This window comes from Nomascus leucogenys, chromosome 16, assembly GCF_006542625.1.
Source record: "Nomascus leucogenys isolate Asia chromosome 16, Asia_NLE_v1, whole genome shotgun sequence".
NCBI lineage: Eukaryota > Metazoa > Chordata > Mammalia > Primates > Hylobatidae > Nomascus > Nomascus leucogenys.
In genome coordinates, this window is record NC_044396.1 from 5,455,153 (window position 1) to 5,483,071 (window position 27,919).

Sequence of the window (27,919 nt, forward strand, 5' to 3'; positions counted from 1 at the left end):
AAAAAATCATTCTTTTCAACTACTGAGGAAACTGGGTTTCCATGAGGTTCAACAGCATCTGAACCTCTCAGAGCCAGTGAGTGTTTCTGGCAGTTGGAAGAAAGTTCAGAGCCTGGGGCACCCAGGATGGAGGCCCTGAGTGGCAAGGAGGAGGTGGGAGCCCTGGCAGGCAGAGGACATGGTGAGGGCTCAGGCCCTGCCAGAGGTCAAGGAGCAGAATGTGGGGGAAACCAGGGAAAGGAACAGAAAGAAAAGGGGTGTGTGTGTGTTCTGAACAGGGAAGATGGGGGACTGTGGGGTGTGGGTGAAGACACTGAGAAACTGAGAGCAAGCCTACCCTCAGCAGGGTTTGCTGTGGCCAAACTAATCCTGGCGAGGCAATAAAACCATTCCCACTGTTTGCTTTCCTGCTTGCCTTTATCTGAATGTTGTCACCTGGGAAGTGTGGTCACACTTGGAGCAGTCACTGGGGCATTTGTGATATTAGAAATAGCTGTGTCTTGTCCACTGGGGGCTGCTGATTAACTCCTGATGTCCCCAGACCCTGTGGCAATCATTCAATTGCCTGGCTGAGGTGAATCCTGAGCTTGGTGGAGTCTGGTTAAAGATGAAGTGGGGCCTCTCTCTGAAGAATGCCCCGGGCTCAGGCAGTTGAATAGAAAACTCAGTGTGCTTCTCTGTGGATCCAGTTCAAAGCGTTGGTCAGCATTTGCTCAGAACTCTGGGTACTCCTGCCTAATTGGGGCCAGGCAGGGTCCAGATCCTGGTCCTTCCTGGAAAAGTGAGGCCCCTCCTATCCCACCTTGGGCTCCTCTGGGCAACTTTTCCGGGGAAGGCAGATGAGCCTTATGGCAACTGTGCTCCAAGGGGCCAGCCCAGGCCTGGGGAGATGGTGCTTGGCTCTCCAGAACTGCCCAAGTCCTGAGAAGTCTGAGGGGTGTGGGAAAGGCCCGTAATGGGGGCAGTGGGATCCTCTTGGCTTGGCTTCCCGACGAGGACATAGGGACGTGGCTGGTGCAGCTCAGCTACCCAACTGCTGACCTGCTGCATGTCAGGCTCCTTCTGCTGCCATTTCTCACCCTCCCTGCTCCCTCCCGACCAAGGGTATTAAAAGGTATGAATCTTGTCCCAGGTCCAAAGTAACAAAAAATTTAAATAAATTTCTAGGCATGTGGCCTGGTCTGCAGAATGAGAGCCTTCTTGCTGCACATTGTGGTGATGGATTCAACCACAAAGCTCTCAGTGGTTTGCAAAACTCAATGCAAATTCTAGTCCTTAGGAGAGTCATCTTTCTGGCTGTGTTTTTTCCTTGCTTGTCCTTCGGTCTCTGCCAATTTCAAGGAGACAACGTGTCACATGATTCCTTTTAAAGTCGGGCTCTGGCTGGTGCTGCTTTTCCTACCCACTGCCCATCTGCCGGCTCAAAAGACACCCTGAGTGCCGGGTGGGGTGGGGGGAACAGCCACAGTGAGTGCTCAAGTAAGAACAGAACTATTTGACTGGACTGGGTCCTAACAGAGGCAATTTTATTACCCTAAATGTCCTGGAAACCCTGTTGCCTCTGGCTTGAGAAGACTCCAGGCTTGGTCATTCCCGGACAGCCTGCTGCAGCGAGCCTTGGCGTCCTTCTGCAAGTGGCTGTGACATGAGTCATGGGGGCAGTCTCTAGTGAGGCTGAACAAGAGGTGGGCACAGAGCACGAAGGTTGCATCTTCCTCCCATCAAGGGTGAGAGACTAGCAGGCTGGCAATAGCCACTGGACCCCCTGGGGCTTATGGTGGGGACCAAGGAGTCAGCATCAGCAGGAGGAGGTTGAGCCCAGGGAGGACAGGTCAGGCCAGTCCAGGCCCTGACAGAAGTGACCCTGCTGTTAACTGCTGAGCAGTGCCCGTAACATCAAAACCAGACATTGCCTTAGGATGGAAAGAACACGCTGGGTTCTTTCTTACCATCCCTCTCATTTAAAGGAGCAGTGAGGGACAGGCTCCTAATTCTTTTCCTTCGTGAAAGTCGCCTCTTTTATTCAGTAAGGGAGCCTCAGGCATGCTGTTACCGTGGTGCATTAATGTCACAAACAAAGCCGACTTTACTTTTATTTGAATTGGCCAAGTAAAATGTTCTATACAAGGCAAACAGTTCAACATGAAATATTTAAATTAAAAATAAATTACCTCCATCCTATATAAATCTCTAGCTGCCACATACAAATGAAAGACACCAGTTATAAATGAAATAAGTTAAAATAAATGGTTGTAAGGAGCTAGGTGTGGTGGCATGTGCCTGTCATCCCAGCTTTCAGGAGACTGAGGTGGGAGGATGGATCCCTTGAACCCAGCAGTTTGAGACCAGTCTGGGCAACATAGCAAAATCCTGTCTTAAAAACAAACATAATTGTAGGGTCCTCTGTTGCGACTAGCATAGGTTACTAGTTTGTTCCCTAACTTTGTTGGACTCCAACATCTCTATTGAATAAGAATATTGAACAGTCCTTTGAGATAGCCCCTTCTTAAAAGAGCACTTGATGCCCAGGTCTCCAAATCACTTTCAGATATGAGGATCTGGTGTTCAGAGTCTGAAACAATGGTTGAAGAGCAGAGATAGCAAGGTGGAATCCCAGAAGCCCAGGCCTCTCAGCCACCCTCTGCCTTCTTATGGTTCACCTGGAGATATGGAAACAGGGAACTCAGCAAAAAAGCAAGACACAGGCACAGAGTTGCAGTCACACATAGCAGTTGAGTCCGAGACCTGTAATGTGGCCGAACACTTCTTTGTACCAACATATGGCAATTTCCAGCACTGTCTTAGGCTAAATTTCCCATAGGATCTCTGGTTTCATTAAGTGGGCTAGATTAATTTAAACCTCTGAATTAGAAAACAAACCTTCAAGGGGCAGAGTTTAGGCCACAGATGACAAATATACAAGGCATGTGTCACTAATCCCTCCATGGGCAAGCATTACTAATTGACCACTGCATTCTTCTATCTCAGATTCCATCTTTACACAGTACTTCGGGCAGCCTCTACCCATCAATCATGTTTAGTGTTTGGGATGAAAATCACTTATTAACCTTGGTCCTTCTCTATGTTCTGAACTATTCTGTGTGAAGGAGTAGCTCTAACACAGGCATTGAAGCCTGACACTCACATAAGTTACTTAGTCTAATCATTTAACCTCTTTGAATTGGCATCTATTAAATGGATAGGGCCACCTAATAGAGTTGTTAGAAAGATTAGGATGATATATGTAAATTGCCTAGTATCATGCCTGAAATATAGTAGGCATTTAATAGATGATAGCTATAACTATCATTATCATCATTATTATTATGTTATTGTTTTAAGGCTACTAATGTTGACAATGGAATTGATGATGACATTTTCATTGACAGAAGAAAAGCATAGTATCATATATGAGTTTGAACCGTATAAAACTGATGCTCAATTGTTTTTGACCTACAAAAATGGCAACTTTTTCTGGTTCAAGCTAACATATAAGATATAATAATGTATTTCATTCAAATCCCTTACCTGTTCCAACATTATCAGAGTCTTCTTTTCAATGGTTGCCCCCAGAGACACACTCTCACCGTTTAAAAACTTCCCCAAATCAGTTGCTAGAGAGTAGGCAAAGCAGGGAGTCCACTGGAGAGAAGTTAAGGAGCTGCTGTCTGGTTCCACTACCTGGCATCTGGTCCTGTAACCTCTGAAGGCCCCCATTTCCCCCTCTGCAGATTGGGAATAACTGTGCTTTCTTCCACAGAGCTTTTGTGAAGATAAGAGATAATGGATGAGAAAGCACTTTCAAAAGTTCAAATTATTATACCAAAGCAAGGGATTATTGATTCCACTAGACTATGCCACTTCAGAAAACATTAGCAGTCCCATATTTAACCTTTAATGTTTTTCTACAGAAAAACTGCACATAAAAGAATAGAGAATTCATGCAATCATGCCAAATGGCCATGAAAATCAATCTTGAGTATACTCTCAAGCGGATATTAGAACTACTAACTTAATATATAGTGCTTTGTCCTTGAAAATTGTACCTTGTCAAGGTGAAGTAAATGCAGTAATGGAAACAGTAAGAACCATTGTGTTTACAAGTGCCTCAAAGTCAATTTACATTAGAAAATCACACACTTTAGAGCAACTCACAAGGAAGACAGAGGAATTGCTTTTTTCCTTCCTTGGAGGTCTTTAAAATGAACTGGGAAATTTTAATTTTTTGCTTAAAGATAGAGATACAAACTTTATGACCTCCCAAAGTCACTTTCAGACCAATGGCTTTAGCAATTCTAAGAAGGGGCAGTTTTATATTGCCTTTGAGGGACATTTCTTTCCTGTGCCCTATCCCAGGGTGATCAATGAGTGAGGGAGGATAATGGGTTTGGACCAGCTACTAGCAGAGGTGCGTGTGGCTCAGTTTCAATCCTGACGGTTTTTCCTCTTGTCCGGGGAACCTCGGCCAAAACAGGCACCTGAAGAGGGTCCCCTTTAGTCGGCCTCGAAGGCGCTGTTGGTGGCTCCCACATATTCAGACTTCTTCTTGTGCCTTGTCCACATTTTCCGGAGGATGCCGGGGACGCCGCAGGAAGCACTGCCCGTCAGTGGTAGAGAGGCTTCCGCTCCTTGGGGAAGGGCTGGATACTCTTCAGTCATCTTCTTGAGATGTCTGGATCTAAAGAAAAGCCAGGAGTGGGTGGGGAGGGTGGTCCGCTCACAAGCCAAACTTCATTTTTGCCCTCGAGAAGAGCGGCCAGAGCTCTCTGTCCTCTGCTCCTCCTCCATGACAGGGATCCACATAGCTGTAAGGTCACTGTTGGGACCCTCCCAGGAACGGCTTCCCTTGGGGAAAGCTTCCCGTGGCATGAATGGAGGAGGTGGCCCTGGACACACTGGTCGTGGGATTTCAGGTTCTGCTCCTGTCCCGGTGGTCTGGGTCTGGTCTTGCCAAAGGCTCTGCATCCCTACCCCTTCAGCCTCTATGTGAACAAACTTGCTGGAAAGGACAGGTCCCCAAGCAGTAGCTATTGAAAGAATATGAGGTCTGGGATGGAATCCTGCTTCCCATCTGCTGTGTGACCTCAGGCAAGCGACTTAACCTTTACCAACCTCAGTTTCTTCATGTGCAAAATGGGGATAATCTCATCTAACTCATGGGGCTTTTTGGAGGAGGAAAATGAGAGAGTGAAGCATCTGGCACATCGTGGGCCTCAACATTGTGTTCACTCCTCACCCCCTGCTCCCCTTAGGTGAAGGAAATGGTGGCCTTACTTTTCTTTTCTGTAACTAGGTTCCGGGAACAAACTGAAATGACAATGACTGAGTTTAGAGAGAAGGGGGCCATTTAGAACCCTTTGCAAGGCAGCCATGTGGACTGAAAGGTTGGCCTCTGTCACGGCACAGTGAAGTTTTTGCTGGTTTACACCAGCAGCCAGCAACAGCTATTGCCACTTAAAAATTGTACCTCATTAAGGTAAAATAAATATGATCCAATCTTTTTGGATATTTATTGGATATAATAGAATCAAAGAAAATTTTTGTTTGTTTGTTTTCTTCAATTAAGTCCCCATACATTGAGTAACACAGGACTTGGTTTTTATAACTCTTTCTAGCCAATCTTCTGTCATTCAGAAGTGCTCCCCGCTAGCCTGTTCTTGCTCTGACCTCCCGGTGCTTTCAAAGGGTGCAGCGCTCAGGCCGACAGTGCAGTCTGGAGCCCCGCCTGCTTGCATCCAACATGTTCCCAAGTGCATAGCTTCCCAACTACTGCATAAGTTTCCCGAAACACGTTGACAACAGCTTGTGCTAAGCTCTCCACATATTATCGCTTTCAATTCTCAGGCCAGGTGTGGAGGCTCATGCCTGTAATCCCAGCACTTTGGGAGGTCAAGGCGGGCGGATCACTTGAGGTCAGGAGTTTGAGACCAGCCTGTCCAACATGGCGAAAACCCATCTCTACTAAAAATACAAAAATCGGCTGGGCATGGTGGCGGGCGCCTATAGCCCCAGCTACATGGGAGGCTGGAGAATTGCTTGAACCCCGGAGGTAGAGGTTGCAGTGAGCCAAAATTGCGCCACTGCACTCCAGCCTGGCGACAGAGTGAGACTCCCTCTCAAAACAAAACAAAACAAAAACCAAAAAATTAATTCTCACCACAACCCGCAAAGATGGGTACCCCCTGTGATTCCTGTTTTACCTTTTTGTTTTTGAACAGATGGGGACAGGAAGGCTGAATAACTTGCCTGAAGTCATGGTGGGTTGGTGGCAGTTCCAGGCTAGAAAGCAGATCTGAGAAAATAACCCAACCCTTCGCTACCCTGAAACGCCTTTTCTGCTGCCTGCGGTGTGGAGGATGTAGTCCGGGGCATACAGGTATGTGCTGAATCGAGTTGAAGACTCACTGTCTTGGTGCAAGGCAGAAGGCAGTGTCACTGAGGGGTGTCGGGGGTTATCCGCTCCTGCCTCCCTAGCTGCTGGTTCTGGATGAAAGTGAGCAGTCACACTGCAGTTGCAAGTGTGGTTTGAAACCTTTGTACTTGACACACTTCTTAACCAGTGGGCAGGGGATCCTGAACTTACTCATGAGACATTTCTGACGCCTGCGTGCCTACGGGAGGTTCTGAATATGGCTCGTGATTACATTCATCTAATTAACCAAAAAACCTCCCAAATGACTTCTCCAAGCCTAAAGAGTGGCGTTAATGAAGTGGAAACCATGAAAAACCCTCCTGCTTAATCATAGGGAAACAGTTGATGAGGCGCTGCAGAGACCCAGGATTATTGGCCTCATTAAAAGGTAATTTGCAGCTGGCATGGGTTTGTGTCAGCCTCTCGAGTGTCTGTCAACCAGGTGGCCTGGTGCTTTTCTGGGGAAGGAAGGATCAGGACAGTGGGAGCCCACAGGCGGTGGGGCCAGAGATGCAGCACTTACCCTCTCATCAGAACAGCTCCCTTCTCTGTACCCATGGCTGTTGCCTCCAATGAGGCAGAGGCCGAAGTTTTCACTGAGATCCGGGGCACTGGCGGAATCTGTCATGAGGAAGTGGGAGGGGGTGTGAGGATGCATCTGCCTTCCCACTCTGGCCCTGACTGAGGCTGTCTGCAAGTGGGGGTGACTGAATGGAACCACCACCGCCTGGGCATAGTTCTCATCATTCAGCAGGTGTGGGACTGCCCTGGAGGGCTTGATAAACAGTGCCGGGCCCCACCCCAGCTTCTGAGTCCGCGGGTCTGCTGTGGGCCTGAGAATCTGCATTGCTAACAATTCCCCAGGTGCGCTGGTGCTGCTAGCCCTGGGACTCCACTTTGAGCCACTAACCTAGAGAAACTCAGGAGAGAGAAACGAGAAACTGGAGACTGCGCAGCTCAGTCTTATATGGCAACTGCCACCCTCACACCTCCATCATCACTGGTGTCCAGTTTGTTACAAAATCCTGCAGATTCTTGCTTTGATTAGGCTGCGCAGGGTAGGGCCAGCCCAGCCTCTCCATTTCCTCCGCTGCAGCCTTCAAGGGACAGTGACCTCGGATCTCCTTGATTCCGACCAGATCCACCACATTCCTCATGCCCCTCCTTGGACTCTAGAAGCATAAGGCACTCCAACCCCGCCCACCCACCTTGCAGGGCAGATCGACTCTGCAGCTGCTCCTCCAGGCTCCTCAGCACAGGACGCCCTCTATCTACGTAGCTCGGCCTCCCATTGGTCCCCGTGTGTGTCAGTAGCTCCGCTCCCAGCAGCGGGTGCTCACTTCTCTGATGCTCGCACAGCAACATCTCCTCCTTCACCCTCTGGCTTGAGGCCTCATCTGTCTCCCCTTCAAGGCTGTTTCCTCTAGGAAGCCTTCCCTGAGGCTGGTGGCCCAAGTTGATCTTTCTCTGTCCTCAGGTCCCCACAGCACTGAGTGTCTATGTGGATAACAGGGTCTGGGACTGGACCCCTTGGCAGCCCTCCTCAGCCCTCCCAAAGGAGTGACAAGTACTCAGGAACATGGAGAGTTAACTGAAAATTAACCAATGGCCTAAACAGGGCTAAGTCCAGAGGCCGCTTAGACAATAGACACACTCTGTGCTGTATTCTTCCCCCTAAGCCCTATCCAAGGCTTCAAGTCACCACATTCCTAAAATTGCTGGAAATTCCTGGTCAAGGGCACCTTCTTCACTCCTCCTCCCACCCCAAGCTGGCCGACTGTGGGCAGAGCTGCTGTGCCACCTTGTGGTCTGTCCAAACGCTTCCTTCCCATTATGCCATGGGCGGGTGAACTCCTGCACCCCCTTATCTCTGGGTGAAAGGACTTGTTCCCACTCTTTTCCCCTTTCCTTAGGCCAATCTCACCCAGCACACTTCGCACTGACTTGGATTTAGCCGTGTGGGCCCTAGATTGCTCTACCATGCTGGGGTCACAGATTTCTGATAAGTTGTGGGACCCTAGCCCCACTGTCTCCAGGCCTGAGGAAGGGTCTGTTGTGCTGCCTCCTCTTCCTCTTCATTCTTTTTTTTATTTTTTGAAACTGAGTTTCACTCTTGTTGCCCAGGCTGGAGTGCAGTGGCAGATTTTGGCTCACTGCAAACTCTGCCTCCCGTGTTCAAGTGATTCTCTTGCCTCAGCCTCCTGAGTAGCTGGGATCACAGGCATGGCTCACCACGCCCGGCTAATTTTTGTATTTTTAGTAGAGACAGGGTTTCGCCATGTTGGCCAGGCTGGTCTCAAACTCTTGACCTCAGGTGACCACCTGCCTCCACCTCCCAAAGTGCTGGGATTACAGCTGTGAGCCACTGTGCCTCTTCATTCTTATTCCCTCCCTTTGTAACTACATCCCCATCACCACCCTATCCCCTCCCAGCTTCCTCTGGACTCCTGCTGTCACTGCCTGTCTGCCAAGGGCACTGTCTGAGGCCAGCTTAAGGGCTTGGGCCAGGCAGTCCAAGATCATAAGCTACCTGCCTCCGCTTGACCTTGCTTTTTCTCTGGCTCAGGTGAGGGCAGCTGTTGGAGCTGTCATAGCCTGATAATCTTCCCTCGACATCAACTGCTCCGACCTCCTGGTTTCCCCTAAGTACCAGGTTGGGGAAGGGGAAACAGCTCTGTGTGTGGTTTTCCTAGAATAGTGATGACCTAAATGAGATTCCCTGGATTAGGTCTCCTGCCCAGAACAGGAGCGAAGCACCCATATCTCTGTCCAATTTGTTTGTGACGATGAGGGCCTGGCACAATAACTTGGGTCTTTTCTGGTTCTCACATTGCACCACCTATGGATCTTGACAGCAGATACTCAAAGAGTCTAGGATGCCTGAGCTGACCTCACCTCCAGCCACTGCTGACTCTGCTAACCGAGCGGGAACCCGACATTCATGCCCAGAGATGAGGGAGATGTACTGATAGGCCTGAAGATGTGCCACCCCATCCCCTTCAAGGAAGGACAGCTGCCCAACTGTGGAAGGGAGGACAACAGGGTGGGTAGCAGAAAGCTCTTAGTTCCTTCAGGTGGGCTTGGCTGTAGAGGGCCACCTTGTCAAGGTCACACCCTTCCTGGGACAGCCCACATGCCTTGATGGAGTGAGAAGGGAACATAAAAGCTTGGTCATTTCGGCCTGACTCAGACCAGTCTGAGTGGGTAATGCTTGTCCCGGAGCCCCCTACAAGGTGTTGAAGCCCTGGTCCTGGATGTGATGGTATTGGGAGCAGGGCTTTTGGGAGGTGATTAGGTTTAGATGAGGTCATGATGTTAGCGACTATGATAGGATCAGTGCCCTTATAAGAAAAGGAAGAGATGCCAGGGATCTCCCTCTCCCCATATGCACAGAGGGAAGGCCATGTGAACCCACAGTGAGAAGGTGGTCATCTGCAAGCCAGAGACAGAGCTATCACCAGACACTGAATCTGCCGGCACCTTGATCTTGGACTTCCCAACCTCCAGAACTGTGAGAAATTGTTGCTTTAGCCACCCAGTCTATGGTATTTTCTTACAGCAGCCTGTGCTAACTAAGACACTGGTGTTTTGTGTTTCATAGTGCTTGAGAACCTCACATCTCTTTTCCCCTGTGGCTGTGTCTGGGAATTAGTCAGGCATTTCTACCTGGCAGGGTCCTGTGATAGAAACCAGTCCATCTTGCCCCCACCCCCCACCATGTATAAGATGTCTATTGGATAATAGCTTCTTTTGTTTGCCTAAGAGCTGAATTTCTCACAAGAAAGAGAGAAGCAGCTGGGGTTATTCCACAAGGGTACAAATTAGGGCCAACTGAGAGCTTTTGGGAGCAAAGAACTGCCAGTTATGCTTTTCTAATAATCCTCAGGCCTGGAACAAAGAACACTGAGTCTCTCTTCATGGCACAGGAGAATCAGACATGACCAGAAGTTTAATGCACAACAGATACAACTAAGCAGGCTTATTTTACTTACCAGAGATTTTCCATATGCTCGATTCCCACACAGATTTGATGTTTTGGGTTCAGAAATCCCCACTGCAATGTTGAACAGAGGAGATATTACTCAGTGGCACTCTGTGTTCTGCCTCCCACTGGCCCTGCATCAATTACCTTGTTAGCCAATCAACCACGGCAGGGAATTTCTAAAGGCCTTTGTACCAAGCAGCAAAACCAGGCAGGAGGGTCAGGCCACAAGGCAACTGTCACTCTTCTAGGGGAGCTGGAACTAAGGCCTAAATAAGATCAGTGTGTCTGTGTAGGTTCATTGACTATAACAAACATATCCCTCTGGTGGGGGATGTTGATGGGGGGAGGCTGTGCTTGTGTTTGGGGGCAGGAAGTATATGGGAAACCTCTGTACCTTCAGCTCAATTTTGCTGTATACCTAAAACTGCTCTAAAAATAAAGTCTATTTAAAAATAAGATCACACGTGTGGATCATTTAGCACTGTGTCTGCATGCAGTAGGTGCTCAGAATGTGCCTTCAGCTCTTCCTTCCTTCCCAAGGCCTCAGATCACAAGAGGTTAAACAGATTCTTGGAATTAAGTCTTTATAGCTGGGATAGTTATTTAACACGGTGCTCTGGACACCCCTCTAAAAATGAGCAGAGAAGTCATGCCTGTGCTGGGAAGGAAGTGCAGCCCCATAACATGGAAGGACTGGAGTGTATCAGATCAGAATCCTGGGACACTGGCTTTACGAGATGTATGGGTGGAGAACCTTAGAGAATCTTCTTTCTAATGCCTTTATTCCTGATGCCCCAACCTAATTCTGAGTAGTTTTTACCCCGAAGCTTCTAAGGATTCAGGTGTTGAGCTGAGGTAGCTGACAAAACATAGGGGAAAGCTGGCTTTCAGCACAGGTCTCTCTGGGGGCAGATGTCCCAGGACAAGCCCCATCTGATTGTACTACAGCATCTAGAAATAACTCCACTTCCACGAGAAAACACCTCAATGCAAATAAAATCAAGTATTACAAGACTACCAAGATTAAACTATAATGAATGGAGCCCTGGCGTAACTAATAATAATAGCAGCTCACATTTTTGTCTGTATGCCAGGCACTGTGCTGAGCATAAACCATAGAAGTATTATCTCATTTAATCCTCACCATAATCTTTCTTTTCTTTTCTTTTGAGATGGGGTCTCATTCTGTCATTCAGGCTGGAGTGCAGTGGCATGCGTAATCTCTGGCTCACTGCAGCCTTGACCTCCTGAGTTCAATCAATTCTCCTACCTCAGTTTCCAGAGTAGCTGGGACCACGGGTGCGCGCCACCACGCCTGGCTAATTTTTGTTTGTGGAGATAGGGTTTCGCCATGTTGCCCAGGCTGGTTTGGAATAGTCTGCACTTTCCAGTCAAGGAGACGAGGCTTTAGAGATACATAACAGTTATGATGAAGCCAGGTAAGGGTGATTTAGGGAATAGCGAACTGACTTTGGGTGGTCTTACAGGGTTGAGGAGGCTTGACTGAGTGACCCTCTACCCCGGCTAGGAGAAGGTGGAGTTTGCCAGGTGGAGAGACACAGGGAAGGCAATCTGCCGAGACAACAGTGTCAGGGAAAGTCCTGGGAAGCAGGATATCATGGAGCTGTCACAGAACTACCCCCAGCTCAGGGCTGTTCTACGTGATAGAACGGTGGGGACAGGGGTGTCATAGGAGGTAGCCTTGGAGACGTCAGTGTGGTCTGGAGGGCAGGGGCCAGGAGTGGACACAGCACTTAAAGCTGAAGGAGCACAGGGGCAGATTTCTGCTCCAAGTGGACCTCTCTGGTAGCCTGGTGGGAGGGGCTGGAGGCTGGGCCCTTCACTGATGATGTTCTCTACACAGCCGAGACGAAGGGAGTGGGAGCCAGGGTGCCTCGAGGTAGGTACCAAGAGGGCTAGGAGAGAAATACCTAAGAGTTGATGCTGTCAGTGTTTCATGTCGAAGGTGTGGGGAGGACAAGGAAGCATTAGGGGAAACATCCTGGGGACTTGCTGGGATGGTGGATAATGGCCCCTACTGAGAAAAGAGGAAAGGCTTGAACAAGTTGGTTCTGAGGTGGCTGAGAACATCTCTGAAGAAGTCCTGGAGGCAGCCAATTCTCCCAGGCCCAGGACTGGGGACTGCCACATTTCCAGGCACCTGAGAGTTTCTCAGTCAGGTCTCTGCATTTAGAGTTCCTACAATTCCCAAGATTCTCCAGAGCCTCTTTCTCCCAGGTGAGACGGCTACTGCGTCCAGGTGCCGTCTACGGCTCAGGAAAAAAGCAGTTCGAAAATCTGAGCTCCCTGGAGACAGGCACCTTTCTCGACAGAGGGATGGTCTGGCTTTGACTCAGAAACATTCCCTCCCTCCCACCCACTCTGGAATCTATCAGATTGGAGGAGGTGAAGGAATTGAACCAATCCCCAGCTCAGCCTCTCTCTCTCTCTTCTCTCTCTCTCTCTCTCTCTCTTTGAAATCTCACCGGCATATTTCCTGCATGAGCTGACTGTCGTGTGCTGGGCAGATTCTCTCCATATCATAACTTATTGCTCTTGTCTTTCAGAATAAAAGACTGACTCAGGCAGCCCAAGCTTCCACAAACTACTTAGAAAGGAATGAAAGTGATCCTTAAAACTAGACGGTTGGAAAGACATTCCCTGTGGGGAAGAGGCACTAGCTAGGGAATCAAAAGACCTGAGATTTAATCTTGGCTCTGTTGCTCACAAGCAGTGCGACCTTGGGTAGGTCAAACAGTTTCTATGGTTTTGGTTTCTTCTGGAAATTGGCAGAGGGGCAGTTACAGTAAATCAGAGGCTCTCTAAATTCAGGGTGCATTAGAATCACGTGGGGCGGAGGCAGAGAGGGGTGGTGGGGAGAGGGTTGTTAAAATACAGATTAATGTTCCCTAAACCTGGAGTTTCTAATTCAATAAAATTTGCATTTCCAACAATTTTCCAGAGACTGCTGCTGCTGCTCCTGGGTCTCCACTTTGAGAACCACCACATTAGATCCTGTCTAAATCCTTGCTGCTCAATATGTTGTGCCCAGAGCAGCAGCATCTGGAAGCTTGTTAGAAACATAAAATCTTGGGGCCTACCCAGTGCTACTAAATTTGAATCTGCATAAAAACAAGATTCCTAGGTGATTCTTTTGCATATTAAAATTTGAGAAGCATGGCTCTAAACTCACTTTATGATTCTATAGAAAAGATAAATATTCTGTCTCTTCTTCTTTCCACTCACACATGCACCCACCCACCCACCTACCTATATATAGACACAGAGAAAAATCTATCTCGTCTTAATTTGCAAAGCAGATTGTGGTTTTCCTAATGCTTTCAAACTCTGCATACAGATACGTGTATGTAACCACTTAATAGAGAATATAGCTTGATGTATGAGTTCTTATGCAAAGGATCAGAGGAGCAGGATTAGGTTCTTAGCAATCAAAGAAATCTTGGTGGCCTGGTCTAGCATCTACAAACGGAAAACTCAAAGATGGATGGAGGAAGAGACTATACTCAGTAGAGTCTTACTTCAGTTCTTGTAATATGCAAAATTGCCAACGCCCAAAGGCTTTCAGAAGGACACCCTGAACTTTCTATTGTGTATTTTTGGAGTTAAAATACGAATAACTTTAGGTTGTGGGCATAACAGAAATAACCTAAACCAGCAATTAAAGGCAAAATACCACCATAGACTTGGGTGGGCTAGAGGCAGATTCCTGGTTAGCTGCTTGCGGTGGAAGCCATTAAAAAAAAAAATAGCATCCAAGGTAAAACTATAATGTTTCCAGTTTTCAAGACAAACTTACTCCTACATTCTTGTTATAGATTGTTGTTTAGGTTATTCGAATTTAGAATGGTAAGAATTTATGATGGCAGTTATGAAGAGCCTGTACAATTTTACACACACACACACACACACACACACACACACTGTCTCTCTCTCTCTCTCCCTCTGTTAAATAAATTATGTGAGCCTCCTTTGCTTCATGGGTCATGATTTTCTCTCCCCTAGAGCATTCTGATTTACACTGTCTCTAGAATACAGTAGGGCCTCCTGTGGAGCAAGATAGTAGCTAAGGGCCCATCTCAGTGGGTCATGCCTGTAATCCCAGCACTTTGGGAGGCCTCAGCCAGTGGATCACTTGCGTTTGTGAGTTCGAGACCAGCCTGGGCAACATAGCGAGACCCCCGTCTTTTAAAGATAAAAAAAATTAGTTGGCCATGGTAGCTGTGCACCTGTAGTCCCAGGGAGGCTGAGGCGGGAGGATGGCTTGAGCCTGGGGCAATGAGCCATGATTGCTACCACTGCACTCCAGCCTGGGCAACACAGTGAGACCCTGTCTCGATGAAAAAAAGAGAAAAAAAAGATTAGATAAGAACATCTTTACGCATACCTAGGAGTGACTGTTTTATAGGTAGAAGATGTTGTGTGGGGCTAAGGTGAGGCCTGAGAGCAGGTGCTTTTGTGGCGGAAACAGCATTTACTTGGGAAAGCACAGGTGCTTGGTCACCTGGCGCGACTGAGGCCACAGCCACTGCCAACGCTGCCCTGACCTGGGTGTGTGGGTGGCTCTGAGTGGGTCCCTGCGCCCAGGGAGGTGTGGGGAGCTGGGGCCGGGACTCACGTACCGGGTCTGGCAGAGGCTTTGGTAGGGTGGGCTGTGGGCGGCCGCGCGGTCTGGAGCCTCCCGAACCTGCGGCTGTCGCCAGTGTCCCTGCGGTCTCCGCGGTGGGGCAGCAGCTCCAGGGGCTGGTGCGTGTACAGGTCTGACTCGATCACCACCTGGCAGGTGGGGGAAGCGCGGTTAGCCCACCCCTCTGCTCTGGCCTCGGGACCCATGGACCCCCAGGGCAGGAGCTTTGCAGATGGAGCTCGCCTCGAGGGAGTTTCTGGATCCTTCGTGATTCCAGTGAATTCTAGGAGTAGCGACAAAATCTGGGCAGGAAACCGGCCAGAAGTGACTGTTTTGTTTGACTTCAGACTGCCAAATGGTGCCATGGGGCAAGCAAATGAGGGTTCTGGAGGGGGCAGGGGTGTTCCTCAACAGCAGGCCCTTCACAGAGTCAGGAGCCTGGGCCATCAGGCCAGAGATAAGGGCAGGTCAGCTGCCCGGTCGCCTGACGTGTTTTGACAACAGGACAGGCTATGAAACAGGACGGTTCTGGAGATCAAGGTCTTACAGTCTTTGTAGCTGAGTGGACAACACCCTTGTTCATGCGGAGGACAACTTTTTGGATGCTCTGGCAGAGCGAAGACCTAGGGAGAGGGCTCAGGCCCAACTTAGTCTCAGATTTTTAAAAATAAAGAAGCTGCTGGCAAAATGGAGCAGGGGGCACGGGGTGCTCTCCTACCCGAGTCCCCACTTCCCAGTGCAGAGTGCCTGGGTCGGGGTGGAGCTGGGAGATGAATTTCCACCGTGTGTGGTTCTGTGCACGGAAATCTTGATAAGCCAGAACAAAGGGCCCAATGCTAAAATGTTTTCAGTCATCACCACCTGCTGAGTAGTTATATTGGGAAGTTACTCTGTTAGAGTCCACCAAAATGGGCCTTAAAAATGGTATTTTTTTGGAAAAAAATTGTAATAAAAATACTTGAATCATTGAGATAATTTAAGTGTAAAAACTTGAGACAAATAGTAGCCATCTTATCTTAGTATGGAGAGTCATGAAGGGGAATCTTGGTAGTTTGGGCTCCGATCCTGCATGTTTATACATAGGCAGGACACTGGGTCATTCATTCTGGGAGTGGGGAGGGGGTGGGCAGCCCTTTCATCACAGTTGTTCCTGATTTTATTTTCATTCTCTCAGCATCGCTCTCGGAGAGGAGGAGTGAGGGCTGCTGTGGAGTTTTCAGACCCACTCTGTAGAAGGAGGAAGTAAGGCAGGATGTGAAGCCTGGAGTCCACAGGAAGACTGCCGCTGCCTTCCAATATTTCTTCCTCTGAAAGGGAGACAAATGTTCCCTTTCAGGAACAAGAACCACCACCTCCCCATCTCTTCTCTGCAACAGTGGGGAGGGAGAATGGGGAGGGAGAGAGTGGAGTGGCATTAGCTGCTCAGCCCAGCAGCCAGATGGATGTAGGAGGTTTCCTGGGGGTGGCAAGGAGGCCAGTTATTTCCCAGGTCGCGACTGGGGATAGTGCCTCCTCTTCTCCAGCCCACCAAAGGATGCCAGTAGCAGGAAAGGAAAGAGGAGAAGGGCCCAGCTCTGAGCCTTCCTGTTTCTTAGATGGGCCTGATACTTGGTTCTCATTTTCCACAATAATGGAGGCTCTGAGATGGTTGCAGCTCAGTGTGTTAGGCCCGTCCCGGGGAACAGACAGCTGAATGGATGGATGTGGCCTCCTGAGAGGCTTCTGACAGCCTGGTTTATTTTCTGGTCTATAGGACACAGTCTGGGCTTGCTGCTGATGGTCTTAGAACACACTGGTCTGAGTGGAGGCTCTTTAGCATCCTGAGTATAGGAGCGAGATGAGAGAATTAGGATGGTGGTATGGGATGTTAATGAGCAGCGAGGAGGAGAGATAAGGGCTGAATGCTGGAATTTTCCTTTCCTAGGTCAGCAAACTGCCAGCTGAAGTTGGGGAATGTACTAGAGTAACAAGCATTACCACAATAAAGTAATACTCCCTTGCTGGTCACAGAGAGGTCAAGACAGGAAAAGCAGAAGACATGGGCTAACACACAAGCCTCAGGATCCCATCCTCTGACATCTTTGATTCACACTTCTCCTTATTTGTCACCTAGATCACTGATAGGCAGTTAGAAAGACAGTCAAGAAGACGGAGATAATAGAGAATCACAATGCTTTGGGGCTGAGGGGATCCACAGAAATGTGCTAGCCCAGTTCTAGCCTAATTTTATACATAGGGAAACTGAGGCTAAGAGAGGCCATGTGTCTTATTCAAGACCACAGAACTGTAAGGGACAGAGCCAGGATGAGAACCATGGTTTCATGCCTCCTAAGTGGGTGCTCTTGGTAAACCCATAGAAGTGCCTACATTCAGGCTGGGCACAGTGGCTCATGCCTGTAATCCCAGCACTTTGGGAGGATGAGGTGGCGGATCACTTGAACCCAGGAGTTCAAGACCGGCCTGGGCAACATGGCAAAACCCTGTCTTTACAAAAAAATACAAAAACTAGCTGGGCGTGGTGCCACATGCTTGTAGTCCCACCTACTTGGGAGGCTGAAATGGGAGGATCACCTGAGCCCAGGAGGTGGGGGCTGTAGTGAGCTTTGATCATGCCACTGCACTCCAGCCTGGGGGACAGAGTGAGACCATGTCTTAAAAAAAAAGAAGGGCCTGCATCCAGATAGGAATTTTCAAGTGCAAGTGCAATTGGTTGCTCTGTGCATTTCTTTTCTTTTCTTTTTTTTTTTTTTAATTTTGAGACAGAGTCTCACTCTGTTACCCAGCCTGGAGTGCAGTGTGGCATGATCTTGGCTCACCACAACCTCTGTCTCCTGGGTTCAAGCAATTCTCCTGCCTCAGCCTCTCAAGTAGCTGGGACTACAGGCGCCCACCACCACACCTGGCTAATTTTTGTATTTTTAGTAGAGATGGGGTTTCACCATGTTGGTCAGGCTGATCTCGGACTCCGACCTCAGGTAATCCACTTGCCTCGGCCTCCCAAAGTGCTAGGATTACAGGCGTGAGCCACCATGCCCGGAGCTCTGTGCATTTCAAAAAATCAGAAGAACCCCACATATATTCCTCCTCACAAGCTTGAAATCTGAGAAGAATGTGACCTTTGCAATCTCATTTATCCATCTTTTCTGATGGCTGACCGCCTGCTTCTTCTGAAGGGGCCACGAATCTTCATTGTCGTGGCTCCATGCCAGAAGGCTTAACGGACCCACACCTTTGTGTAAGTTTATCCCCTTGAGTTACTCCTATGATAGTGGGCATCAGGATGATCAAAATGTCAATAAAATTGTCTAAGAATTAAAAAAATTAAAGACTGGAGAGGCCGTCTAGAGAAGGAACAGTGTGAGGCTTTGCCTTGAATTTGGAAGAAATACAATTCAAGAGGAGCCAGAGAGGAAGGAAAGTTGACACTAAGGATCTCTCGGGGAGGAAAGAGGTATTTGAGAAGAAGGAACCTGACATCCATTCACATGGTAATCTAAGGGATAAGAAGAGATACAAATACAAATTTGAGGACATAGGAAGTTGCAAATATGGGTACAGTTGCAAAATAAGAATTATTTTGCTCACCAAGATAATCAGTCACAATTGCTTTTAGATCACCAAGTTGGAGAAGACAAAGACTGAAAGGGAAGCCAAGGGTCAGTTAGTTGGGGACAGAAGAGACCAGAGACAATTCTTTCCTTTCTGGGACTCACTTTTCCCATCTGCAAAAGTAGGAGGTGGACTAAGAGACCTTGCCTGTCTTCTAATTTGAATGGTCTGTGTGGCTGGGGCTGAGTTTTACAAGCAGAGGCTGGGCTAAGCTAACTGTTAGGGGAAATTAGAAATTCAGAGGAAAGTGCAAAAGGCGAGAGAGCACTCCTGTGCTGTCCACCTGGAGGAAGACTGAATATGGGAAGACAAGAGCCAAACTTCTTGACCAAAAGACTGAAAGATCTGTGGTGAAACTTTCTTAAACTCCAAATTACCCACAGACAGCCCCTTCTCTTCACATTTTTGAGAACCTCACCCATTGCTCCTTGAAAGCTGGGAGCATTTTCCTTCTAGACTTTGGGATTGAGTTTTCAGGGACCATGAGAAGGATCAGAATCAGTTGCCCTACAATCAAATTTTCCATCCATTAAAAACCCTTCTCTTTCTTAACATACAAAAGGTTCTCGAAAAAGGCATACAGTGCTCGCTTCAGCAACACATACATTAAAATTGAAATGATATAGAGAACATTAGCATGGCCACAGTGCAAGGGTAACATGCAAATTCATGAAGTATTCCGTATTTTTACGACACGGCCATAAAAAAGAACAAAATTGGCTGGGTGTGGTGGCTCACACCTGTAATACTAGCACTTTGGGAGGTCGAGGTGGGCAGATCATTTGAGGTCAGGAGTTTGAGACCAGCCTGACCAACATGGTGAAACCCCGTCTCTACTAAAAATACAAAAAAAAATTAGCCGGGCATGATGGCGGGCACCTGTAGTCCCAGCTACTCGGAGGCTGAGGCAGGAGAATTGCTTGAACCTAGGAGGCGGAGGTTGCAGTGAGCTGAGATCATGCCATTGCACTCCAGCCTGGGCGATGGAGTGAGACTCTGTCTCAAAAAAAAAAAAAAAAAAATCATGTGCTTTGCATCAACATGGATGCAATGCAGCTGGAAGATATTATCCTAAGCAAATTAACACAGAACAGAAACTGAAAACTATATACTACATGCTCTCACTTACAAGTGGGAGCTAAATATTGGGTACAGGCAGACACAAAGATGGGACTAATAGACACTGGGAACTCCGAAAGGGAGGAGGAAGGGAAGAGGAAAAGGGTGGAAACACTACCTATTGGGTATTATGTTCATTACTTAGGCGATGCTATCATTAGAAGCCCAAACCTCAGCATCATGCAATATACTCATGTAAAAAACCTGCACACATACCCCCTAAATCTAAAGTAAGAAAAAGGCATGTAACTGAGAGAAATATAGGCAAAAGACATGAGTAAGAAACTGTAGGGAAAAAAATGTTGAAATGATCAATACATCTGTGAAAAGATGAAGAATCACATCAATAATTATAGAAGTAAAAATTAAACAGGATATGTTTACCTATCTGATTGTCAAAGACTAACAACATTGATGCCACACAGTACAGGCTCAGCTGTTCTGGAAAAGATACTTTAAAATGTAATTGCGGGCCGGGCGCGGTGGCTCACGCTTGTAATCCCAGCACTTTGGGAGGCCGAGGCGGGTGGATCACGAGGTCAGGAGATCGAGACCACGGTGAAACCCCGTCTCTACTAAAAATACAAAAAAATTAGCCAGGCGTGGTGGCGGGCGCCTGTAGTCCCAGCTACTCGGAGAGGCTGAGGCAGGAGAATGGCGTGAACCTGGGAGGCGGAGCTAGCAGTGAGCCAAGACTGTGCCACTGCACTCCAGCCTGGGCGACAGAGCGAGACTCCGTCTCAAAAAAAAAAAAAAAAAAAATGTAATTGCTAGGAATTTGTCAGTGGCTATAAAATGGTTTCAATGTTTATCTCTTTTGGCCTCTAGGATTTCCATATCTATGAATTTATCCTCAGAATCATTTAAGAACATAAAAATATGTTCAAGAATTTGTTGTGGCATTGTTTAATAGAAAAAATGGGGAACGCTATTTATTGATAATTTGGTTAAATAATGAATCTAGAAAACTTCAGGTTTGGTTTGGGTAAAAAAAATTATAGAGCATTCATACAATGTTGTATTATACAGTCGCTATAAAGAATGAGGTAGGCCAGGCACAGTGGCTCAGGCCTGTAATCTCAGCACTTTGGGAGGCTGAGACAGTAGGTTTGCTTGAGCCCAAGAGTTCACCACCAGCCTGGGCAACATGACAAAACCCTATCAAAAATAATAATAATAAAAAATAAAGATTTAGAAATGTATATATAAAGGAAGAATAAGGTAGAGCTATACAGATGAATTGGCATAGAAAGATATTCAAGATTTATTAAGAGAAAAAAGCAAATTGCAAAGCAGTACATTATCAGACAATAAGGCATAATACAGGTTAATATATGGAAATTTTTCACTTAAAAAAGGAAAAAACAAAAAAACCTAGACTGGGCGCAGTGGCTCACGCCTGTAATCCCAGCACTTTGGGAGGCCGAGGTGGGCGGATCACCTGAAGTCAGGAGTTCGAGACCAGCCTGGCCAACATGGTGAAACTCCATCTCTACTAAAAGTATTTAAAAAAATAGCTGGGCGTGGTGGTGGGTGCCTGTAATCCCAGCTACTCAGGAGGCTGAGGCAGAAGAATTGCTTGAACCCAGGAGACGGAGGTTGCAGTGAGCTGACATGGGGCCACTGCACTCTAGCCTGGGTGACAGAGTGAGACACTGTCTCAAAAAACAAAAACAAAAACAAAAACAAAAAACAAACAAAAAAAACAAAACTGGCTGGGCACGGTGGCTCACACCTGTAAATTCCAGCACTTTGGGAGGAGGCCGAGGCAGGTGGATCACTTGAGTCCAAGAGTTTGAGACTAGCCTGGGTGACATAGTGAAACCCTGTCTCTACTAAAAGTACAAAAATTAGCTGGGCTTGGTGGCTCATGCCTGTCGTCCCAGATACTTGGGAGGCTAAGAAGGGAGGATCACTTGAGCCCAGGGGGTCGAGACTGTGGTGAGCCGAGACCATGCCACTGCACTCCAGTCTGGGTGACAGAGTGAGACCCTGTTCCAAAAAAAAACACAAAACCCAATACTTATTGAATGCTTATATGTGTCAGGCTCTGGACTAAACATTTTATATGCATTAAATCATTTGCCAAAAAAAAAGAGAAAAAAATAAAAAAATAAATGTGGCTTTTGTTGCAGAAGAAAAAAAATCATTTGCTCCTTCCCATGGTTCTTGAGATATGTTCTCTTATTATCCTCTTTTTAATGCTAAGGAAGTTGAGTTCCACAATAGCTAAGCAACTTGCTCAAGGTCACATAGCTAGAAATGGATAGAACTGGGATTTAAACCCAGGCCATTTGACTCTGAAGTCTACATGCCTAACCCCTCTCTTCTGCAGCTTCTCAGGATTTGCTGATAGTATACAGTAGTCCCCTTTCATCTATGGTTTCAGTTACCCTTGGTCAAGTAGAGTCTGAAAATATTAAATGGAAAATTCCAGCAATATTTCATAGGTTTTAAATTTTGCACCATTCTGAGCAGTGTGATGAAATCTCACACCAATCCGCATGGCCCCTCCTGGGGCATGAATCATCCCTTTGTCCAGGGTCTCCATTCTGTGGACAACCCCCACCTGTTAGTCACTTAGTAGCCATCCTGATTATTAGATTTTAAGGACATAGTGATACAGGGTTCAGTACTACCAATGGTTTCAGGCATCTGCTGGAGGTTTTGGAACATATTTCCTGCAGATAAGGGGGGGACTACTGTATTGTATAAAATTTTATATAGCATATAGTGCTTTTGGAAATAAAAAGGTAATACATTTATATACATGTATACATTTACATGTATAGTATATGTACATGTTATATACAAACAACAACTAGTAAAACTCCATCTCATTCAAAGGACGTTAATTTTTTTTTTTTATTTGAGGCAGGGTCTCACTGTCTGCCCAGGCTGGAGTACAGTAGCATGACCATGGCTCACTGCAACCTCAAACTCCCTGGCTCACATGATCCTTCCACTTCAGCCTCCCAAGTAGCTAGGAGAACAGGAGCATAGCACCGTGCCTGGCTAATTTTTTTTTTTTTGAGATGGAGTCTTGCTCTGTTGCCCAGGCTGGAATGCAGTGGCACGATCTTGGCTCACTGCAACCTCTGCTTCTCAGGTTCAAGTGATTCTCCTGCCTCAGCCTCTTGAGTAGCTGGGATTACAGGCATGTGCCACCATGCCCAACTAATTTTTGTATTTTTAGTAGAGATGGGGTTTCTCCATGTTGGCCAGGCTGATCTTGAACTGACCTCGGGTGATCCGCCCGCCTCAACCTCCCAAAGTGCTAGGATTACAGGCGTGAGCCACTGCGCCTGGCCGCCTGGCTAATTTTTTGACTTTTTTGTAGGGTCGGGGTCTCATGTTGCCCAGGCTGCCCTCGAATTCTTGGGCTCTAGCTAACCTCCTGCTTCAACCTCCCAAAGTGCTGGGATTATAGGTGTAAGCCACAGTGCCCAGTCGAAAAAAATTTTTAATGGAGAATAGGCTTTTGAAATTTGAGATACTTCAAAAATTGAAATGCTATCCTATGAAAAATTGTCATAGAAATAGAAACTCCAGTACAACCAAGAGGAGACAATTCAGTTTCAACTTTAAAGTGCAAAGATGTATTGACAGTTTTATGTAAAGAAATTTATATATAAAATGGGAATTGCACAGCATTATTAGGTTCTAAAGACATGTAAGCTAATTTTAGAGTAATGCATATGCATGTTAAAGCAGAAAAACCTAATACGAAAAGAGGAAAGCCAATGCTGGTGATGTTGGTGGTAAATGGACAAGCATTACTGGAAGCCCCCAAATTGTTCAGAATTCCTGACCGTATGTGACAAAACTGTAAAAAGAACTAGTTTGAGCAAATCACAATTCTCTACATCTAGCACAATGTTTGTCACATACAGGAGGAATGCAAATATTTGATGAAGGAGTGGATGGATGGATAAAATTGTTCTTATCCTTTTACCTGTTTATTCTACTTTGAGGCCTATGCTCTGAGGAATTAATCCAAAAGAATAGTATTTTGGCCAGGTGCAGTGGCTCACGCCTGTAATCCCAGCACTTTGGGAGGCCAAGGCAGGTGGATCATGAGGTCAGGAGATCGAGACCATCCTGGCCAACATGGTGAAACCCCGTCTCTACTAAAATACAAAAAATTAGCCAGGCATGCTGGCGTGCGTCTGTAGTCCCAGCTACTTGGGAGGCTGAGGCAGGGGAATCCCTTGAACTCTGGAGGCAGAAGTTGCAGTGAGCAGAGATTGTGCCATTGCACTCCAGCCTGGTGACAGAGAGAGACTCCGTCTCAAAAAAAAAATAGTATTTTATATAAATACATTCATTGCTGTGCTATTAATAATAGTAAAAAAATGGAACATTACGAATGCCAACAATAGGAAAACAGCTAGATCAGGAATGCTATGTCCACATCATGGACTCTGTTTAAACAAGAAAAAAAAATGTGTGCATAAAACAAGGCTTACTCTCTGTGCCTGGAGAAAATGGCAGAATAAGAGGTCCAGTTCAGGGTCACTTGGTGTCTGGTTGACATTTGTCAATTATTTTGGTTAAGTGGAGAACGGAGAGTGCAGCACCCACCACATGGAACATTGAAACCCTCCTGGCCACTGAGAGCTGGGGAGGGAGAGTGAAGAAGAAGCCTGGCATTGCTTTTTAAGTGAAAGTCAACCAAAGAACATCAAAACTAAAGTTTCCTTACATTCTTGGTCAAGAGGTGTTGAGAGCTTTTGGCTCTTCTTCTGGCTGGACTGGATACTGCAAAGACAGAGAGAAAGAAATGGTTTTAGACAACACCAGCGAGGCTGACGTAGCTACAGTAACAACACTGAGAAGGTTTGAATCTGTGGCGAGGCAGGGGCATAGAGGAGGGGTTGGGAAAAAGAGACAAGGTCATTGCGCTTGAAGATGTTACTTGGCTTGAGTACAAAGTTCATAGCTGCATTACTCACAAGAGCTGAAGCTTGGGAACAACCCAAATGCCCCCCAACAGATGAATGAATAAACAAAATATGGTATCTGTATGTGATGGAATATTACTCAGCCTTGAAAAGGAATGGAATTCTAATACATGCTACACATGGATGAATCTTGAAAACATAGTACTAAGTGAAATAACCCGGACACAAAAGGTCACATAGTCTACAATTCCTCTTAATATGGGGTTCCTAGAGACAGGAATTTATAGAGACAGAAAAACAAACAAAGGGACAAAAAACCAAATTTGTAGAGACAGAAAGTAGAATGGTGGTTACCGGTGGCTGGAAGAGTGGGGGAATGAGTCAGTGTTCAATGGATTCAGAGTTTTAGTTTGGGATAATGAAGAAGTGCTAGGATGGATGGGGGTGATGGTTGCACAGCAATGTGAATAGACTTAATGCCACTGGCCTGTACATTTAAAAATAGTTTTTAACATGGTACATTTTGTTATGCATATTTTACCACAATTATAAAAAAGCTTAAAGAAATTAACCATTAAAAATGTTACTTGGTTGGGAAAATGTTTTACAGCAACTTCACAAGGTAGCTACTTTTGTACCACGAGGAGGTGGCCATGAATGAAAATGGCAAGGAAAAAAAGATAAGATTAAATATTTATCTTTGACTGATCATGTTGATTATTCTAAATACAAAATAAAATTGGAAATCCCTTTGTAAGTGATGTATTTAATGGTGCTTACTATATGCCAGCTACTGTTCTAGATGCTTTATATATTTACTCATTTATTCCCCATATGATCCTGGAAGATAAGTTTTTTCTCCCATTTACAGCAGTGGAAACTCAGGCCCAGAGAGGTTAAGTAGCTTGCCCAAGGTCACACAGTGCAGAAGTGGCAGCAGTCCCTTAACCACTTCGTTTTGACTTTTTTCTTCCTTAAAAATTTTGTAGATGGAAATAAATGGTAGAAAATAAACACGTAGCATTTTCATATTTCCTTCTAATTTGTTTTCTTCTCACATACAAGAAATACAAAATCAGAGGCAATGTTTTGGTTCTCTTTCTACCCTTCCCTAATTCTCCTTCCCTACCTTCCCAAGACTACTGAGATCACTAATTTTATCTGTATCTTTCTGGTCTACGTTTTTGTATTTTTCTCTAGATACATATCCATAAACAATATAGAGTATTGGTTTATATTTTCAAATTTACAGAAATATGATCTTACATATATAATTTTTCAGCCTGCTTGTTTGGCACTCAGCATTATGCTTAGATCTACCAATGTTCATATGCATACATCTAGTTTATTCCTGTTGACATTGTATAGTATTCCACAGAATGACAGCACCACATTTTAACCATTCCCCTCTTCATGGACACTCAGGTTATTTTCAGTTGTGCCCTCTTAGAATCAATGCCACCCTGAACATCCAGGGGTAAGAGGAGTTCCACCCAAAAGCGAAACTGCTGATTCCGAGGGTCAACTTGGACTTTCAGAGTTTCCAGAGGGAATTCCAACTGCTGCACGTGGGCAGCAGACTCCCAGCTCTTTTCCCTCTCTCTGGATCTGGCAGTAAATGTCTAAAGCTTAATTTATGTCCTGCAGGCTGTCTCTTTGTGGCCAAACGGAATCTCTCCCTCCCCCGCTGTGCAATGGCCCTGTCAGAGGCTGACACAGGGGAAGAAAGGAATTGTTTGAATGTGGACTCACAACACCAGCAAACATCCAGCCTACTTCATTCAAGGCTGACAATGAGACCAGGGGCTAAGCCTGAGTCATGGAGGTGGATGGGAGGGGGCAAGACAGGAGCGCAGGCAGACAGCAGGGGCGGCAGGAGAGGGGGCCATGCTTAGGAGGGGGTGAGGAGACTGACCGGGAACCAGACACTTGGAGTCATCAGAACCCTCACACAAAGCCCTTAACACCGTTCACTGAGGACCACAAGAGCTTATAAAGTCAAGATTCTCGTGTCGCATTCTCTGGCAGCTTTAGTTCCAGGCTAAGTTTGCAAGGTGGCCCGGGGTTCTGTGGAGAAGCCAGCCCAGGGTCAGGGCGCCCTCTGACTGCTTCACTGGACTTCAAGCAGCGACCGGGAGTATTTCTCCGCACTTACGGTGGCATCATACTTTTAAGCCAGCTGTTCTCATTTCAGAACCCACTTGCTCACTGGAAAAATGAAAGTCTCTATCTAGCTACCCTGGGATTTTGTTTTCACCTGTGTCTGTAGCAATGGCTTGCTGTCACTTCCATTGGTGTACTGGACTGTCGGTACTGAATTAAATGAAACAGGAGTATTTAGCTGCTCTCGCCTTCCCCTTGATGGATTGTTTCTCAGTGATTGATGTGCATCCTTGTGCCTCTTTCCCACCTCCAAAAAATCAAATATTATCAAAACCGAGAGTCCTTCGGACCCCAGAGACCTGAGGATAAACCGTAGTAAGGCAGCACGTGACTGTCCTTCCCCTCCTGCCTAAGATGCCACGTTAAGGAAACAGTCAAGGGCAATTTCACTCACCCTTGGAAGGAATCACGGTGGTGAAAACTTCTATGTTCTCGTCACTGCAGCTGTAAATCTGATGCATCATTTCAGCCTCCTCTGCCCGAAGTGCCTGGGAACTGGAGGCCTCTGTCTCTGGACCCCTAGTCGCGAGGCATCCTAATCCAGTCTGGCTCAGGGATCATTGTGCGGGTCCACAAAAGACAGGCTGGTGCTATGAGCTCATCTCGTTCCAGTCTTCACTGCAACATTTTCTAAACCCATCTGTCCTTTTTTTTTTTTTTTAAATGAATCCTATTATTGCAAACCTTTGATTGAGCCTGGAGGCTTCAATCCCCTCCCAGCTAGGATGTATTTAACATTTTTATTTTGCGGTGTCTGCCGCAGTGAATTTGGAAGCCTTTTGTGAGGTGACGATGAAGTGAAATCGCCTACTCCGTTAGCGCCAAGCTTGGCTGGAGAATTTCCACCAAAAAGGAAACGTGAATTTTGGTACCAGCAATTCCCTTTCTCATTTCACAAATGAAGGGGCTTTTTTTTTTTTTTCTCCCCTGCAGGAGAACGGGATATTCAGTAATTTGTCATGTGCTAACTTGGCTCCCTTAGAAGTTTCTATTTTAAACAAAAGGACTGTTTCTCCAGAGTGTTTTCCCCTCATGCCACTACATGACAAGGCTGACATTTCTCAAGGGTCGTGTGTTTGGCA

The 27,919-nt window shown here is 46.6% G+C and overlaps 1 protein-coding gene and 1 non-coding gene across 2 annotated transcripts; one reads left to right on the forward strand and one right to left on the reverse strand.

The window, feature by feature from the left end:
• Positions 1 to 2,054: 2,054 nt before the first annotated feature.
• VXN (vexin) lies at positions 2,055 to 27,750 on the reverse strand. Its single transcript, XM_030794949.1, has 6 exons — positions 27,232 to 27,750; positions 24,476 to 24,531; positions 15,038 to 15,191; positions 10,405 to 10,466; positions 6,936 to 7,033; positions 2,055 to 4,678 (listed from the first exon to the last, which is right to left on the reverse strand). Exons 1-6 carry the CDS (start codon positions 27,299 to 27,301, stop codon positions 4,495 to 4,497), a joined length of 624 nt encoding a protein of 207 aa, XP_030650809.1. The 5' UTR covers positions 27,302 to 27,750; the 3' UTR covers positions 2,055 to 4,494.
• Positions 19,234 to 19,340, forward strand: LOC115830788. Its single transcript, XR_004026325.1, has one exon. It is a non-coding gene; the product is annotated as a U6 spliceosomal RNA (small nuclear RNA).
• Positions 27,751 to 27,919: the final 169 nt, after the last annotated feature.